The 17077-nt window shown below is 38.9% G+C and overlaps 1 protein-coding gene across 1 annotated transcript; it reads right to left on the reverse strand.

The window, feature by feature from the left end:
• Nucleotides 1-484: 484 nt before the first annotated feature.
• On the reverse strand, nucleotides 485-11813 carry SPAM1 (sperm adhesion molecule 1). The gene is made up of 3 exons (XM_026112991.2): nucleotides 10649-11813; nucleotides 8650-8739; nucleotides 485-4854 (listed from the first exon to the last, which is right to left on the reverse strand). The coding sequence occupies exons 1-3, from the start codon at nucleotides 11612-11614 to the stop codon at nucleotides 4195-4197; spliced, it is 1716 nt and encodes a 571-aa protein (XP_025968776.1). The 5' UTR covers nucleotides 11615-11813; the 3' UTR covers nucleotides 485-4194.
• Between the last annotated feature and the right edge of the window lie 5264 nt (nucleotides 11814-17077).

Here is a 17077-nt window from a genome sequence, read left to right on the forward strand (position 1 = left end):
AGTGTGATACAGGGATTGAAGGAAATTTTCCTCGGCTTCTTGGGATGCTAGTCACATCCTAGGAAGTCTACAAAGTGGTCTTATTGGCCTGCCTCTCAAAATCTCTCTTTACATTTTTATTTTTCATACAGAGAAGCAAGAAACTGTAAGGCAGGCACTAGACTATGTTTTCACTTCTGTTCAGGTTCTGTAAGTGCCAACAGCCATCTCTCTTAAAAGTGCCAATATCTTTAGATGTCCCATAATAAGCAGCACAATAAACCAGATCCAGATTCTTCAGACAGAGAAGCAGAATTTTAAGAAAAAAATTAACAAAAAGTTGTACACACTGAAGGAGTGTATTGAAAGTAGCTGAACCTCTCTTTTTAGGCTATGTCACTTCATTAAACCCATTTTAGCATTCCCCTGTCCCTGAGTGTTGCCAGCTTGAATTCTGCGTGGAAGGGAGAAATACAAAATAATGAATCATAATGGAAGGGATATGAACGTTCTTCTAGTATTTAATCTTTTGAAAAATATAAGAACATAAGAAACTCAAACTGTAAGGCTACAGAGACAAATAATGGTTACAAGAAATACAGGGAAGGTAAGGGGGCTTTTCTGTTTGTTTGTTTTGTCTGCTTTAGGAGAAAACAAGTTTGGTTTTGAACATAAGATAATTACCAGCAATGGAAGGTGTATCTCTGCTTTCCTGCTTTCCTCCATCCTTACTCCGTGGAGACTTGCTGATTTCATGGTGACTCTTTGACATAGAATATAGGCAAGACACACATAATACAGAGTAAAATAAAATATTTGGATAGTACTACTGTTTTACACAGCATGTAGCTGGCCCGAAGCTTACTATGACACAAAGCTGGTGGGATTTCAAACAGGAATTACAGATACATGTAGATACTGTAAATATCAAAAATGAAAATTCAGAGTGGTTGGTAAAGCATTGTGCATGAGTTTATAGAAACTGTTCTGCATTAGGGCACAAGACAACTATTTATAGATTAGGAAGACACAGTTCTGTGAACTGGTTATTGCAGTTTCTGCTGTCCTTTCACTTCCCTTGTTCTTTTCTGGTCCTGGCTGCTCTTGAGGAAAACAGATGGGATAAGATGGATGGGTCTCATCTAACACAGTTACTGTGTTCCTTTATCTTGATAGTGGGCTTTGGGGAAAGGTTGTTTGTATTAAATACCAAGTAGATAAAAAATGTGGAAGAGACTGCTCTGTGTACATTCCCTACTGCTTCACTCCTCTCCTGCAGTTCAATACCTCTATATCCACTAGAAGGTCTTCGATGCTCTGTCTTAACACTTCTGTTACTTTAACTTCCCTTTCCTCCGTGCCATGTGATTTTACCCCTTCCCCCCTCACAAATGCTTTGCTTGCTATTACTTGGCTGATAGTCAAAAAAACACTTAGGACAAGACCTGCAGGCTTTGTGATCCTTCAAGTTCCCTTACCACAAAGTGTTGCAAATCTAGTGCCTTTCAAAGAGCTGGATACAAACAAACCTAAGCTCAGGAAATTTTGCCTATATGTAATTTAACAAAGCAAGACATTCTTTGAACTAAAACTCTATATACCAACATACAGTCTTAGCTATGGTAAAGGGTTTCTGCTGCAAATATAAAATTTCATGCAAGTCTGAATGTTCAGAAAGTATGCTAAAATGTTACCAGTGACAGTTCCAGTTTTTAGAAATCTTTTGATAGCTATCACATGTCCAGTGTGAAAGGGAGGGACCTGAGATGCAGGAATCATGCAGAAGGAATACCATGGTTGGTGTTAAGCCAAGGTCAAATAACCTTTATCAAAGCTGCAGTGAAGAAACTTTTTTTACAGAGGAGATCAAAAACAGCTGACTTCTTTTCTGCCAGACAGTCCACTACATACATATATTTTTTATTCATGATTCTTGGAACGCTCATGGCAGAAATAGCTCTGACTTGTGGATTCAACACCATGACTGCAATGAGAAAGTTGTCACTTCCTCTTGATAACTTGCTGTTCAAAAGCCATAAAAACATTATTTCTCTGTATTAAATCTGAAGTCTTCATCTATTTTTCTGCACATGTCTATTAGGACTGACAACCTGAAAATTTGAAGGCAATGGATTGCAGGAATTATATGTGTTTTCTGCTAAATTTAGGCTTTTTTTTTTTAATAAAGGACTACTATATCAAAATCCCAGATAGTTCCATTAGTGAAGTAAGTTGTATCTGTGGGAGAGGATGATTTATTTAGGCAGATCATGGCTAGTTCTAGGAAGACATTTTTTAATCCATCCATGCCAGCAGCCACTCTTCACCCATCAGAAGTCAATTCTATTAATCATTTGACATAACAATTCGTAAAGATTATTTTATTGAATGAACTGTAGTTAACTGCTTCTAAATGCTTAAACTGACTATATATAAATCATAATTGGACTCTTGATAGAAACTGGGAGTGGTTTACTTTGGAGGTATATTTTCTACTTTAACATTGCTTTTGTCAACGAACTCTGAGCAAATAATCTAAAACTACTGTGGCTGTTTAAATGCTGTGTTCAAGAGCAGATATACTGCCATATCTTAGACTTGAGTAACTTATTTCTCTGAGGAGCCTTTCCTTATTGAATATGCCAGATTCTTTCTTGTCTCTTATTTGTAATGAAAATGTGAGCTGTATAATCTCCATAGAACAACAGAGCATTCTACAGGGAATATAGGGCCCAGGAAGCAAAGAAAAGGAGTTGCCCAAAACTAGTGTAGTAACTGTGATATTCCAAAACCACAATATGTTTTTAATTCTAAATAAGACACACTGTCATATTAGCTGTTGTTCTATTCCATGTCCTGCTCTGTAGTGTCCTGGATGGCATGGCCTGGCCCTTGATACTGTCTTACTATCTTCACTATCTCTTTCTCCAGGGATGGATACTGCCAGTTTTACAGTCCTTTCAGTCAACTACTGTCTACCTGACTTCCCTCACTAGTGCTGTGCACCAGCACTCCCTCCCCCAGAGAGGGGACTTGGTGGAACACTGCTTTCTGTGTGCTGGTAGAGGGCTTTTAGGGTTCTGTGAGCAGAACAAATAAACAAGGTGATCCTGAGATAGTGTCCTGGATCACAAGCAGTGGGAGTGAAGAAAGGAGTCCCAGGGTCCACAGCACTGTATCTTGCTGCCTCCACCATTGAGTTTCCATAAGGAACAATCTGGCTTCCACCAAATAGATTGATTAGGAAGCAGGCAGGCAGGCACAGAGACTGTCCCCCACCCACAGCCTTCTCAAACCTCACTAACTCTTTGTCCAACTGGTGCTGAGACAGTCATTCATACCCAGTTGCTAGAGCTGGCTGAACAGAGGAACTAGGATTGGTGGCCAATGCTCGTAGGGAGTAAAGAAGTAGATCAGATGAGGAGCTGTGAGTATTGGCCAGACAAAACAATTGAAAGCCAAGGAGGGGAACACCTGACTAAGCAGGAAGGCTTGGGAGAAGGGAAGAAAGAAGGAAGGAGTAACTGATACAGCTCAAATTTTAAATAATGAAGTTCTAGTATTCAATGTAAACATTTACGTTAAGCTTAGAAACTTTTTAAGAGTTAGGTATATATTCAATTAAAGGAAAAAACACACAGTATCTTGGCAGATATTGTGAAAAGTAGAAAAAAAGAGTAAGCTTTTTAAGTAAGCTTATGTAAGTTTTAAGAGTAAAATTTACTGTATCAAATAAATTTTATGCTGAAAATTCCCACAAGTCTAAAGTTAAGCCAGGTATATTTAGGAGCTAATATTCCTGTGAGATGAAATTCGTTCCTACATAGAGCACCAAACCAGCTGACTACTGAAACTCAATTAAATCCAATTGGAGATAGATTTAACTGGCTTAACTTGAAGTATACAAAATTACATTATGAACAAATGTGTTTTTCAAATAGAACTGTTACAAATCGTTCATTATTCTGGATTATCCTGTCATACGGTATAATCAGTATATACAGACACCTATATCTTTGGCCCAAATAATAGTTTAGAATTAAACTGAAGAAATACATTCACCTATGGAATAAAAAAAGTGACCTGATACAGATAAGAGCACAGAGTTGCAGCTGTTTTACACATTCCAGGAATGATTTTTCTATCCAAATAAAACCTCTAGAATTTCAAACAAAGCCAAGGAAAAAGAATTTCATTCTCACTTTCATGGGTCATTTATATTAAGGTGCTCAAAATTAGAATTAAACAAAACAAATTAAACATCCATATCTTATCTGATGAAGAACTACTGAAAGTACAAGTATCATTTGCTTCTAAATCATAACTAGTGGTAGGTGTGACATTGTTATATTCTGTAGTTATTATATTGGGCATATCATTTCCAGTAGTAGGTTGGAAATCTTTTATTTCATATTGTGTAGATAATGTCACCTTACTCGGAGAGGTAGATGAAAAAACAGTTCTGTTAGATGGGATCTTTTCTCCAGAGGCTTCTATATTAGAAAGCGAATTTGAGGATATGTGAATGCAAATATCTTCTGAAATGCAAGCATGGAGGTAATGGATGTCATTTATATCAACTCTAGTTTCGCAACTGTACCCTGCATAACAGCGGCAATCAAATTTTTCTGTAAACGTTTGCAGATCCTGGAACGCTGGTTGCCCCTGTAGAGTGTATTTTCCATCTTTTGTCATTCGAATGACAATATTCTCTGGGTTCAGATGAAGGTAGTCACTGGAGTTCCATTTTTTCCGTGCACAAGCACCAGAGTCTTGGCATAATACTTTGCTGCAGATTCTGGCTGCCATTGTTACATTGATGAGGTAAGGAATCAACGTCCTCCTAAGATAGTTGTCCAGAGTCCTACAGGTGTTCTGTAAAAAAAAGTCATAACTGAAAAGTTTAGTAAATAAACTATAAAAATGCTGTCATTCTAATGTGCTGTAGTGGAAACCTATAAATGTTTCTCTCGAGATTTTGATAATAGTTATAACTGGTTGTTGGAAGCAGGTTTATTTGAAAGTTGCTATGTAGTTCAAGGATCACAGCAAATTTATGTGGAGTGGTTGTTGGAGATGTTATTAAAAGCACTCATGCCAGAAAGCAGATGAATTAAAACTTTCACTTTATCTGTGTGAGTTTGCTTGTAGCATTTGGAATCAGATGCATTTGAAGAAGTTACATGAAGGATCAAAGTTCCTTTTCTCGTGGCTTGAATATTTTGAAGGGAGTCTAAAAAAAACCTTGTCACCCTTGATGATAATTTTTCTATCAAGTCATCTCTCTGAGACTCTTCAATTTTCCCCTGACCTGAATAGCCATAAGCTGCAGGAGTAGGTAGCTTTCACGACATTTTTTGAATGCAAAGCATTTTGGGCTAAAAATGTGTTAAGACACCATCTAATTGATCATGCAGTTGGCATTTATTCTACGTATACTTGCATAGCTTAATAACCAGAGGCTTTGGGAATTCCTGTTTGTTTGTTTCAGAAGCTATGTCTTCTTAGGCTATTTGCCTAATAACAGACATCAATAGGTAGCTAAAGCTGTTATTTCCACCCATGGAAATAATCGCAGTGAACATGTCCTGGTACATTGTGTGACTTGTTTATGATCTCTGTATTAGAGCCTTTAGTTTCTGTCTAGTGTCTCAGTGGCAGGATAAAGAACTCAATGTACAGAAGCCCCACTCACTGTTTTTCTCCTTTCCTTGCTTATATATTCAAAGGAAGATCAAATAAAGGATAATCTTTTAATGAGAGTCTGATTTGTTAGTATATCATAGAGTTAAGTGTAGTTTAGCATTTCATGACGACTTCTTGTTTGTTGATCCCTATTTATAAAAATCATCATAAACCTTTTTAACGCACATTAAAAATATAGAAAATATTTTAAATAATTCTAAAAGTCAAAATATGTAATAAAGCTGTTGTTTAAATCAAAATTTTTATTCCTTATTCTGTTAGTTTTATAGGACTTTTTATGCAGAATATACCTACTTGATAGCTTTCTGTATGGCATTAAAAATACCATTAACTGTCTTCTGATAGTTTGATAGTCTGGAACCATTGGCATTGAAGCATGGTCCTCTTTTGATAAGACAAAAGAAAATAGAAATGAGAGAAGGAAGAATAACAAAAATTATCTCTCTACTGACTTTTATTTTCAGACTTCCTATTAAGACACATAGATTTATCACACAATGGCTTTTACCAGCCACTCTGCAGACCAAACAAACTGGAATCAAACATGGCTGTTTAAGATCTTTCTGCTCATGAATTCACAGCAGCTATGCAAGGATAGAGCAGCCTTAGTCAGCTGGATTGATTTCAACATGTGACAAAAGATTAAAGGGATGGTAGAAGAAAGAGAGGAAGTAAGGTCAGATAGAAACATACATAGAGAGGGGAAGTGGGGGAGGAATAACAGGAACATGGTTTACATGCCAGGTGTTCAAAAAAAAGCCTCTGGAAATAGCAATAGCATTTCATTACCTTCCTCAGCCTCATTGATAAAGCTTGCCTTTCTCGTATCCCTGCACATCCCTCCTCCATTTAGTGACTAGCCGTGTCTCAAAAGTGGGGCTGTAAGGACAACTCATCCCATAAATGTTAACCAGTTAAAAGTCTATTTTGTCATTCCCATTTTAAAATTGCCTCCTAATATCCAGTATTATTTAGCTCTGTGTCATAGCACCTCTTGAGTTTACCAAAAGGATTAAGCATCCTTTTTTCAGAACTAATACACATTCTGGCATACATTAGTCTCCAACTTGCCGTAGCTTGTGCAAACAAGTCTTCACGTAAACACCTGAGCTGAGCAACTTGGAAGACAGGCTTTTGCACAACCCACTCCGCCTTACTCTCAGGAGGAACTTTGCTCTGTTGTTGCTGAGCCTGTTGGTTATTCAGTCATATCACATAGTATATAGGGCCTTCCTGACCACACAAACCACATAATAAGATCTTTTAATGCCTCAGAGTCATAAGATATACGTCCTCTATCTCAGTGAGCTGAAGGAAGGGCAGTGTTTGATTGTGCTCCACTGACGGGAAGCAACAGTGGTTCCCCAAAGGTCTACCACTGCACTGCAGAATGAGCCAGTCTGGGACTGCAACTGGTGCTTAATACATGGGCATCAATGTTTCCTTTCCTTCCAAAGCCAACTCGCAAGATTACAGAGTATCTTCTGTGCCCACAAGGCCCTGATGCTAGTAAGGTATCCTTGGCCTGTTTATCTTGCTTGAGCTCTTCACAGGTGAAGTGTGGCTTTTCAGCCATCTTTAGCATAGCGAAGTGCTTTCCAAGGCCCTTTGTGCCCTTACAAAAGGTGTTAGAGCACACACCTCACTAACATCAACTGGAGTTAGAATTTGGAATGTCTCAGGTTTGGGGTGTTTTTGTAGTATTCACCTGCAGTATTTGCCTTGATGAGCTTCAGAATGTTAAAAAACCCACAGCTGAAAGCCAAGCAATTATTACATTAAGTTATTCTATCCAAGTAAACAAACTGGTATGTAGTTGTTTGTTTGTTTTTCTTTTAGATATATAAAATCCCTGGCTAGAAGACTTTGGTTGGTATAATTCTCGCAGAAGTGAGGCTTGTAGGAATATTTCATTGCTGAGAGGCTAGTGATAATGATACCCTTAAAAAAAGACACTGCAAGTGCACAACATTCACTCACTTGCACAGCTGTGTAAATACATGATCTGATTGGGATGTGGAAAATTCTGTTTGCTCATACAAATCTCAAAATTTGAACAATAAAAGTTGTTGCTCATCTATGTCCTGTTATTGGGGTAGTGTGCAAAAAAGCTTCAGGTGCAACTGATGTGCATACTCAAAGCCAGGCACATACAGAAGGAGTGAAAGTGCGATGCCTTTGACAATTTGACCCTTACAGAACTGCAAGATTTTTATTTGGTCATGCATTCTGTTACAGGAAGCCCAACAGCGCTGAAGAGTTTCAGTTCTTTGCTCTTAGAAGACTTCAGGGTGAAAGTACTTCATATATGGTAGCTTTTTGTACCAAGCTTGCCTGGGTATGAATGAGCTAGTTCAAAAGATTTATTTGAGCATCCTTATAACAATGTTTCTCAAACTGTGTATTTGATCTTCCTAAAATAAATTACTTCTCTATTCCTCTTCTGACTCAGATCTTTCTTACACTGGAATTAGTCAGACTACTACTTACGAAACACAGAACAGGCTGGAGCTGAAATCTTCCTAGTCTGACGCCTCCTAATGTTTTAAATAGTATTGCTAAGTGCACCATGTTAAAAAATAAAAAAGAAGAAGGATCTTGGAATATAATTGCTCTGAACAAGCCCAAGGAATTTTTCTGTACCTCTTGACTGGAATGCAATGAAAATATGAGAACCCTTTCCTTAAATTAGCCAATTTGCTAATTGTTTCCAATTATCATAGTAGCTTGTCCAGTTACTCACAACCAACACTGGTACATTCAAAGATTAAACTCTTAGGCTGTGTAGTCACAGGCAATTTGTATAAGCCTCAAATATGTCTTTTTTAACTAGAGAAGACATCAGATCTGCTGACAGTATGGAGTCATCATTTTTAAAGTAAAAGATACGACGTTAATCACAATGCTTTATACTCTTTTCATTTTATTGCTCTTTAAGAACCTCATATAATTAATCTGGCATACCTTATTTTGTGTTAAATTCATATCACCCCAGATCACAATTCCAGAAGCACCCAGAGCAGCAGATTCTCCAATGGTATTTACCAGGTCATCCTGAGAGTAAACGTGCAAAGAATCACACTAACGTAAGCTATAACATAAGAACAAAGGGTATAATGCATATAGAAAATTATATAGCCAAAATAACCACTTTGAAACAGCAAGTAATTACATGTGATGCAAACACTTTGCTCTCAATTACACTATTTTATTCTGGGATGAAGTTAAACAGGTGATGCCAGAAAATGTTGCCAACTGTTTCCAATTAAAATATATCTTCTGGTTAGAAAAACAAGGCTGTAAAATTGAGCCAGTGGTTAGGCATATGACATACACCCATGCAACCATTTCCAACCTTTTTTTTTGTTTGTTTTGCTTCATTGCCTCCTGGCCACTCAGCGTTGGTAGTAACCAGCTTCAGTAACGCTGCCTGAGGCAGAGCCTGGAAAGCACAACTTCCTTTACTTAATTTCATTTACCAGAAGGTGCTAGAGCAGAAATGTAACAAGAGAAAGAGCTTTCACCAGCAGGAATCTGTTTTCTTGGGAGGATGCCACTGGCCTTTTACAAAGACTGATTTAGAATTTTTTTTTTCTGTTCAGTTCTCCTTTTAAGGTGAGATACTACCCTAGCTTTAACAAAAGCCCACCTTAAAGCCCACCTGGGAAGAGAGAGACCAGGAGAAACCAACTACCATGGTGGACAACAAATGGAAGGGTGTGAGAGTTACAGGATTTAAAGTTAGTAACTAAAAAAAGACATCAAGGATCCTGAACAGCACCTGCTGCTCCTCGAAGGTATCCAGAGAGCTGGGGGCACATCCCAGTGATGCTCTACCTGGGCCTGCGAGAGGAGACACAAGAGTGTCCATACAGTCACCAGCATCACACCCTCAAACTTCCCCTTCACTGTGGCCTGGATGGCCAATGTGGCCAGGGCCAGGAGGAGGTCCTGCAACTTGGTGGTATCTCTGATAGGGCAGATTTATATAAAAATGTGAGGGAAAAAGTGTAGCCAGAACCATAATAAGACCTTAGACCTTAACCAATGCCTAACCTTGAATAACCCCTGAGATATTCAAATATCACTTAGACTGTTACTCCAGTGCATCTAAGGACAGAATTTCCTCACTAGCTTTAAAATTCATCTAACTTATCAGAAGACTTGTGACCTGCTTTGTCTTTGTGTCTATGTGACATTTTTATGTTCTGATTTTAAAAAATGGATTGATTTTTGCACTAGTACTTCAAGTCTTAGGTAGGCAATGAAGTTCTTTGATTTCTGGAGAACTAATTTAATTATGTCATCAAAATAATCAGAAGAATTCGGGGTGGAAGAAGGATAATTTACTGTTTAAGAATCCCTGCAATGGACATTATTTGTTTTAATTTACACATTGTAATTTCAACAGGAAAAAAAAAGTAATTTTTTAGAGCAAAGAAGTGGCTATTGTAATGTCCGCTCCCACTTCAGCTGGGGAGCCAGGTCTTACAATAATCGTCCATGGGGTCCCTCAACAGTCCTCTAACAAAGCCAGAAGAGAAACATCTCATACATCTCAAAATACAAACAAGGAGAAAAAAAAATTTAAGAAAAAAAAAGACTCATTGATCTTTCTTATAACATAAAAGAACAGACATAAGGCCAGCCCAGTTTTACTAATTCTCTTTGGAAGAGATTATTCATGTTTCTTTTCTCTGAGTTAATGTAGTAAAACATGCTTTCTAGCTTTGTAAGATTTTGCAACATGTAGGGACCACTCAGAGAGTAAAACACCATTTAGTAAATACTATGAGGAAGTTTGAAAATAGACCCCTCAGTGCTAGGTTTGACCAAATTTAGCTGATGGATTAATTTAATCTTTTTATTCAAAATCTATACACTTTCTTTCTGATATATGTTACCATACTTACTAAATAAACATCAACTAAATTTGAAATATTTAAAGTCTAGATCCACTCACCTGAGAGAGATATTCCTCATAGACATCTGTGAATACTGGACGTGTATATACAAAAACTGGAAGAGGATGAGTAGAGTTAGAGATGGAAGAAATTCTAATGGCTTCTTGAACTCTGTTGCGAACAAAGACTTGGGCGTTTCTGGAAGATCTTAAGGCTGTCTCTAGATAGACAGATGGATAAAGTGCGGTGCTTTTCTCCCACAACCAGTTAAGCTCATTATTTCTTGCTACTTCAATATCTAAACAGGTTCCTGTATAATTATGTGGGTTTTGTTTGTAATCATAGTTATAACAGTCTGGATAAAGGTAATATCCCCACAGACGATTTGGCTTCATTGCTATGCCCAGCTTTAAAGATTCTAACATAATTGATTTTGCTGCAGCTTCAAATTCCATTTTAGCTATCGTCCTGACTTCAGCTTCTGATAGACTTAGGTCTCTCTGCTGAACCAATTCAATGGATTCCTGTCTATAAATGTCTTTTGATCCCCAGTTCCTTATCCATACAGGTCTCCAGTTTTCCCAGTCAATGACAGCCAGTCCAAACTGTTCATCTGAAGGAATATAAAACTGAATGTCCTCTTTGGCTTTTTTTAAATGATTCTCCAGCACAGACAGTTGGGGGAGTCCTCCATTGACTGTCTCTCCTGTGATTTCATTTTTGTAAGGATAGTAACCAAGCCTGTCTGGATAGAATAAAGTGATGTTTTGTCCGATGGATGTCTTCAATGTGCTTCCAGTGAGAGAAAAAAATTTCATATCTAGCTGCACTCCAGTCCTTTCAGTACAAAGTTCTGTAGGAGCATTCCAGATAGAAAGGAAAGGTGAATTATAAATAAGTGGACGAGCTCGTATGTTCAGAGATGAGCAGGAAGAAACTAGAAGACTGAACACCATACAGGGTGCTATAGCAGAGGTACAGGTAACACAGATACCAAAACCTTGGATTTGTCTTAGAGTTTCCATTGTAGCATATGTAGTGGCATTAGGTGTTTCTAATCAAACTAAATGCTATCAAGATGCTCGGAAGGATGGCAGTCTGTCAAAAGCTTTAACATACAATATATTTCTTCAAATGAATTAAGCAGTATCCCTTAGGTATAAAATAGGGGTGTCCTTTGTGCCAGGCTCTCTACCATTTCAGACTGCAGGTAACTTCTCAACAACTTCTAAGACCTAATGCAGAAAAAAACAGACAAATGTAGGTAAAGTAATTAATCTTTCTGTTGTAACCATGAAACAAACACCATTTGTGGCTTTGAATATATTGCCATCTTTGAGTAAAATTCCCTTTTAAAGGAAAAGCACAATAGACAATCATAGAAGAAATAAGAATACATATAAAACTGTCCGTGGAGTGGTGTCCAGTGATCCATGGGTCAGAATCAGTATGCTTAGTATTATTGTTGATTATGCCAATGACTGATGTCACACAACGTCTTCCCTTAGGCAACAGTAATCTATATATAATATTTCTCACCTATCTCAAAACAAAGTTTTAGGACTGAACTTGTTAATATTACAGAGAACTTAAGGTAAGATCCATGATAACACAAAAGTGGAATTCAGATTGTGGGCACACATCCAAGAAAACAATCCATGTAAACTCATTTAACTCAGTGAGGTATCTGAAATATTGTAAGCATTCTATCTTCTGGCCACAGTTTTTTAAATAGGGTCAAATGTTGCATATCATCTTAGTATATGGACATCTACATGTTGCCTAAGGCCATTTGAGATTTACAGATCAAGTGACCTGAAGTCCAAGTCTGCTGAGGAATGCAATTCAGTAGGCAAGCTTAGGTGATCCATGCACACACAGTGAGCAGTCACAGTCACTTTTAATCAAGAATATAATGGTAGTGGTGGTGGTTGTGGTGCAGTCATCAACTTTTACATAGTAGCCCAATAGCTAAAGCATTCCTCTATGCATTAGCACACCTGAACCCACTTTCCTTCTGATCAAACTCCTGACTGTTTAATCCTGGATCTGTCACCTCCCATAGAGTCCTCATGATCAAGCTATAGAATATCTAAGGAGTATAAGAGTGAGAGTAGATGTGAAGGAAAATGTGGGAGGCACTGAGAAGTGGGCCACAGTATGGCTGGGAGTGTAAAATCTCTGAGGAGAGAGGTAAAAAAAGCAAACAAGATTTTGCTTTGCAGTCACTGAATTCAGCTAGAAGTGGAAACCACAAATTTCTGGTCCTTGCACCCTGTATTATCTCTCTCCCTGCCACGAGATATAGGGAGATTCCCTGTGCTTTCACTGAATTTTATCATATCTGGTTCTACTGAAAACTCCACATTTGCTTGGATTGTTGGAAAAAAAGCATGTGTGTGGGGAACTGTCATTCAAGAAAAGGCAGAGCAATGTGGCTGATACCATTTCTGCAAAAATGGTGAAGTCTAGACCTTTAGGGGCCTGAAATAATGAAAGAACCTTTGTCAACAAATGAATTAAATCCTTCCCCGGCCATAGACATCACATTCTCTAAAGGTGATTCTAAGATTCTTCTTCATTCAAGGATAAATCTGAGGACTAGGAGGAAAAGCAGGACAAATAGAAAAGTTGTACTGGAGGAAGAGATACCTAGGAGTAGAAGGAGTTTCCCAGGGGAGGGGTTTTGCATTACCAAGACACTTGCGAGCTTCCCAGATTAGCAAGCCTATTTTGCAGATAGCATTTTGCTTCCTCCTCATCCATCACTTCTGATGCTAACAGGGTGTAGATATATTTCCCCTTTGAACATGTTCATTCTTTTTCTTCCTGGGCATGCTGCCAGCTCTTGGGCATCTTGCCAGTGGAGAAGCATAGTACTGCTAGCCACTCCTTGTGCCGTGTCCCCAACCTACTCCAGTGCATGAGACTGCATTTTCCAGTGCATTTCTGCCATGAGCCAGTGTCAGCCTGGCTCCATGACATGCAGTGCCCTAGCAGAAATGTACAGAGGGGTCTGTTAATCTTTATTTACCTGAACCCTATGGAGACATTTTAGTGAAAGAAAATAATGGCATAGACATTGAGTCAAACATTTGCTTATTAAAATCAAAAGCTCTGATTTTCTACATAATGTTATGTTCTTTTACATCTTCTACCTTCACTCTCCCGAATGACCATCCATAAAGCACTGAATCAATGATTGCTGATGATGAATTGTCAAATGAACTTTAATTCTACATAGGTAGAAATAGTTCAACTATCCCTATAGCATTTCCAAGCATAGTAGGCTGCTCTGCTTATCCAGTACAGTTTACTGCTGTCCAGAAGTTAAGCACGACCACAGGGAGTAACCATATCAGATCATGCACAGCTGGGTTTCCTTTGGCTTATATAGAGAAGGCTTTGCAGACCTGGAGGAGTGGCATGAAGTAGATACAAATCATAGAATAATAGAATCACTGAATAATTTAGGTTGGAAGGGACTGATAGAGGTCACCTGGTCCAACTTCCCACTCCAAGCATGTTAAATTTGATTGATTTGCTTCAGGACCTGTCCAGTCATGATTTAAGTATTTCTGAGAACTGAGATATCACAGCTTCTGTGAACAACCTGTTCCATTTTTTGACTACCCTTATGGTGAAAACATTTTCCCTTATATCTCACTGGAATTTCCCATGTTGCAATTCTTGTATTTTGTCTCTCATCCCATCACGGCACCTCTGAGAAGAGTCTGGCTTCATCTTCTACCATACCATTAGGCATTTAAAGACACCAGTAAGAGATTCCTTTAACCTTCTCAAGGCTGAACAACCCCAGTTGTCTCAGCCTCTCCCTTTATGTCCTGTGCTCCAGCTCCCTGACTATCACTGTGTCCCTTTGCTTGGCTTCCTCCATCATGTCAGTGTCTTTCTTGTAGCACACCCAAAACTGGACACAGTACTCCAAATGTACTACCAAAGTGCCAAATAGAGGGGAATGATCATGTCCCAGCTGGCTACACCCTGGCTGCAGCCCAGCATGTGTTCGGCCTTCGTCTCCACAAGGGCACACTGTTTCTACCAGGACCAGCAACTTCATTTCTGCAAAGCTGTAGAAATTGTAAATACAGAGTGAAAGATGTCTGCTGACTGTCAGCACAGACATAGAAAGGTTTGTAGCCTTTATAATCTCCCTCACTGTATCATTTCCCCTACAGAAAGACTGAGTCAATAACCTTCCCTCACCACTGACCCAGACAGGAGCTGGTGCTGCTGACCCTTTAAAAGCAGTTACCTTGACTGTGCAGCTGAGGAGAGAACAATAGCCTCTTCAGTTTTCTTGCCTTAGAGATGCTAGCACATGTGGATGAAACAAGATGCTCAACGACAAAACCACAAGGATACATCACACTTCAGCTGAAAAACTTGCAAATAAGCACCAAGAGCAACAGTTCTTGAAAGAGGGTCTGGTAGCAGAGAGAGGCGGCTTTTCAAACCAGAAGTTTATAGTCCTGGAGTAGGAAGTGCAAGCAGAAAGAGCACAAAGTGCATCCAGGCATTATCAGACATCTCATTAGAACTCATCTGCAGGTATATATAAAAAAAAGAATAAAGAAGGAAAGCAGAATGTAGTATTGGTGATGAAGTGCAACCTACAACAAAGCTAGAATGGCAAGACCTTCCTCCCACCAGCCATGACAGCACCTCTGCCTCCTCAGTCTCACTGCTGCTAGAGCCCAGTTTCTGAGCATATGTAAAAGAACTTAAAACAGATTCTCCATTCTCTACCAAGAATGCCATCAGTACCTTTATTCCACACACCAGCACAAACTTTCAACTAAGGTTTTGGCCTTGTAGTCCTCATTCCCTCAACATAGTAACCCAAATCACTTTTGTGCCATCTGGAGTCTCCGTAGTGCTATGTACACATCTACAAAGAGTTCTCCATGGTCTTTCATGAATAGCTGAACTCTGCTCAAATGTAGCTCTGCACTGTTTTGTTGGGTTTAGCTGTTCTCCCTTTGTCCCTCGAGCCAGTAATCTCATTGTAGAAGGCTATCAGGTTGGTCAGGCTGACCAGACCCTTCTTAAAGATAGCAGTGACATTTTCTTTCCTCCAGTCATCAGGAGTCTCCCTCAATTTCCATGACCTTTCAAAGATAATTGATGTCATTGCAATGGCATTGGCCAGCTCCCTTAGCACTGCTGGGTGCATCCCATCAGGTCCCATGGACTTGTGTCTGTCCAATTTGTTTAAACATTCTCTAACCTAATCCTCCTCACCAACGGTAAGTCCTCCTTGCTCCAGATTTTCCCACTGGTCTCAGGGGCCTGGGATTCCTGAAGGCTGGCCTTACCATTAAAGACAGGAGCAAAGAAGGCATTGAGTACCTCTGCCTTTTCTGTGTGTTTTATACCAGGTTACCTTCCCCATTCAGCCACAGACCCACAGTTCCCCTGGTCTTCCTCTTGCTGCTGAGGCAGCTATATAAGTCTTTCTTGTTGCCCTTCACATCCCTCAGCAGGTTCAACTGAAGGCAAAGACAACTTTAAAATAAAATAAATCACGCATGAAGACCTGAGATACACTGGCATTTGCCAAGACTGTGATCCTCTATCTAATAGGTTTTGTCAAACTATAACATAGTTGGATAACAATCACCTCAAAAAAGGAATTTTAGGAGAAGTAGTACAGCTTTTACTGTGCCTGTGGCTCTGGATATGAAAGAGTTCTTGCTCCCATTGAAGTCAGAAAACTACAGGATGCAAATTTTGCTCTTTGCTAGGGTAAGCTCTTTTGTAAGTGAATTTCAGTAATAGGCCATTGGTGTGCAGGAAAAGTGGAAAGCATTGTTTTGAATAGTACATTTACTGGTTTAGCTAGAACTTAGTTATTTATTATTGACTGATCTTGCAAAGGTTTGCTTAACTGATTGTTAGGAAGTTTTTCTCCTCCAAATTTTGCTGTAATGTACTCTGCTGGGTCTAAGTTAATGGATTATTTTATGTGATAGCTTCCAGTTAAAAGGATTGCCTTTGGCCCAGCTTAACAATGACAGCTCTAATAAATGTTGCTCTTTTCAGTCTCCTTGAGTGTCGGTCTAAGAGAGCCGAGTAATAAAGCTGCCCTTGTCTTTGTCAAAAAGTCAATATCTTTACGATATATTAACACTAATTGCTCTAGGGCTATCTGACTAGAAGTACATACTGATGGATCTAAATATCCTTAGTCTAAGGAAATAGCGACTGCTTTAGATTTTCCTGAATTTGGCATTCGTGAAGGTTACATATGATAGAAAATCATATGAATTTTCTTGGTTTAATTATTTTATCATTGTTCACAGCATAAATTGGAATGCAAAACCACATATGATTGAAAATGCAACTGTGCAATATTATGTGTGTATTGTGGGAGATACAGAAACATGAAATAGTTGGAGTTGGAAGGGACCTCTGGAGATCATCTGATCCAACCGCCTGCTGCTCAAGCAGGGTCAGCTAGAGCA

Source organism: Dromaius novaehollandiae, chromosome 1, assembly GCF_036370855.1.
Source record: "Dromaius novaehollandiae isolate bDroNov1 chromosome 1, bDroNov1.hap1, whole genome shotgun sequence".
Classification (NCBI taxonomy): Eukaryota; Metazoa; Chordata; class Aves; order Casuariiformes; family Dromaiidae; genus Dromaius; species Dromaius novaehollandiae.

Bases quoted from the DNA above. Each gene is read 5' to 3' on its own strand.
- SPAM1 (XM_026112991.2), bottom strand. From the start codon at position 11,614: ATGGAAACTCTAAGACAAATCCAAGGTTTTGGTATCTGTGTTACCTGT. The intron at 8,740-10,648 runs GTGAGTGGATCT...GTTTACTCTCAG, and splicing joins ATGAGGAATATCTCTCTCAG to GATGACCTGGTAAATACCAT. The intron at 4,855-8,649 runs GTATGCCAGATT...TTTTTTTTACAG, and splicing joins TGAATTTAACACAAAATAAG to AACACCTGTAGGACTCTGGA.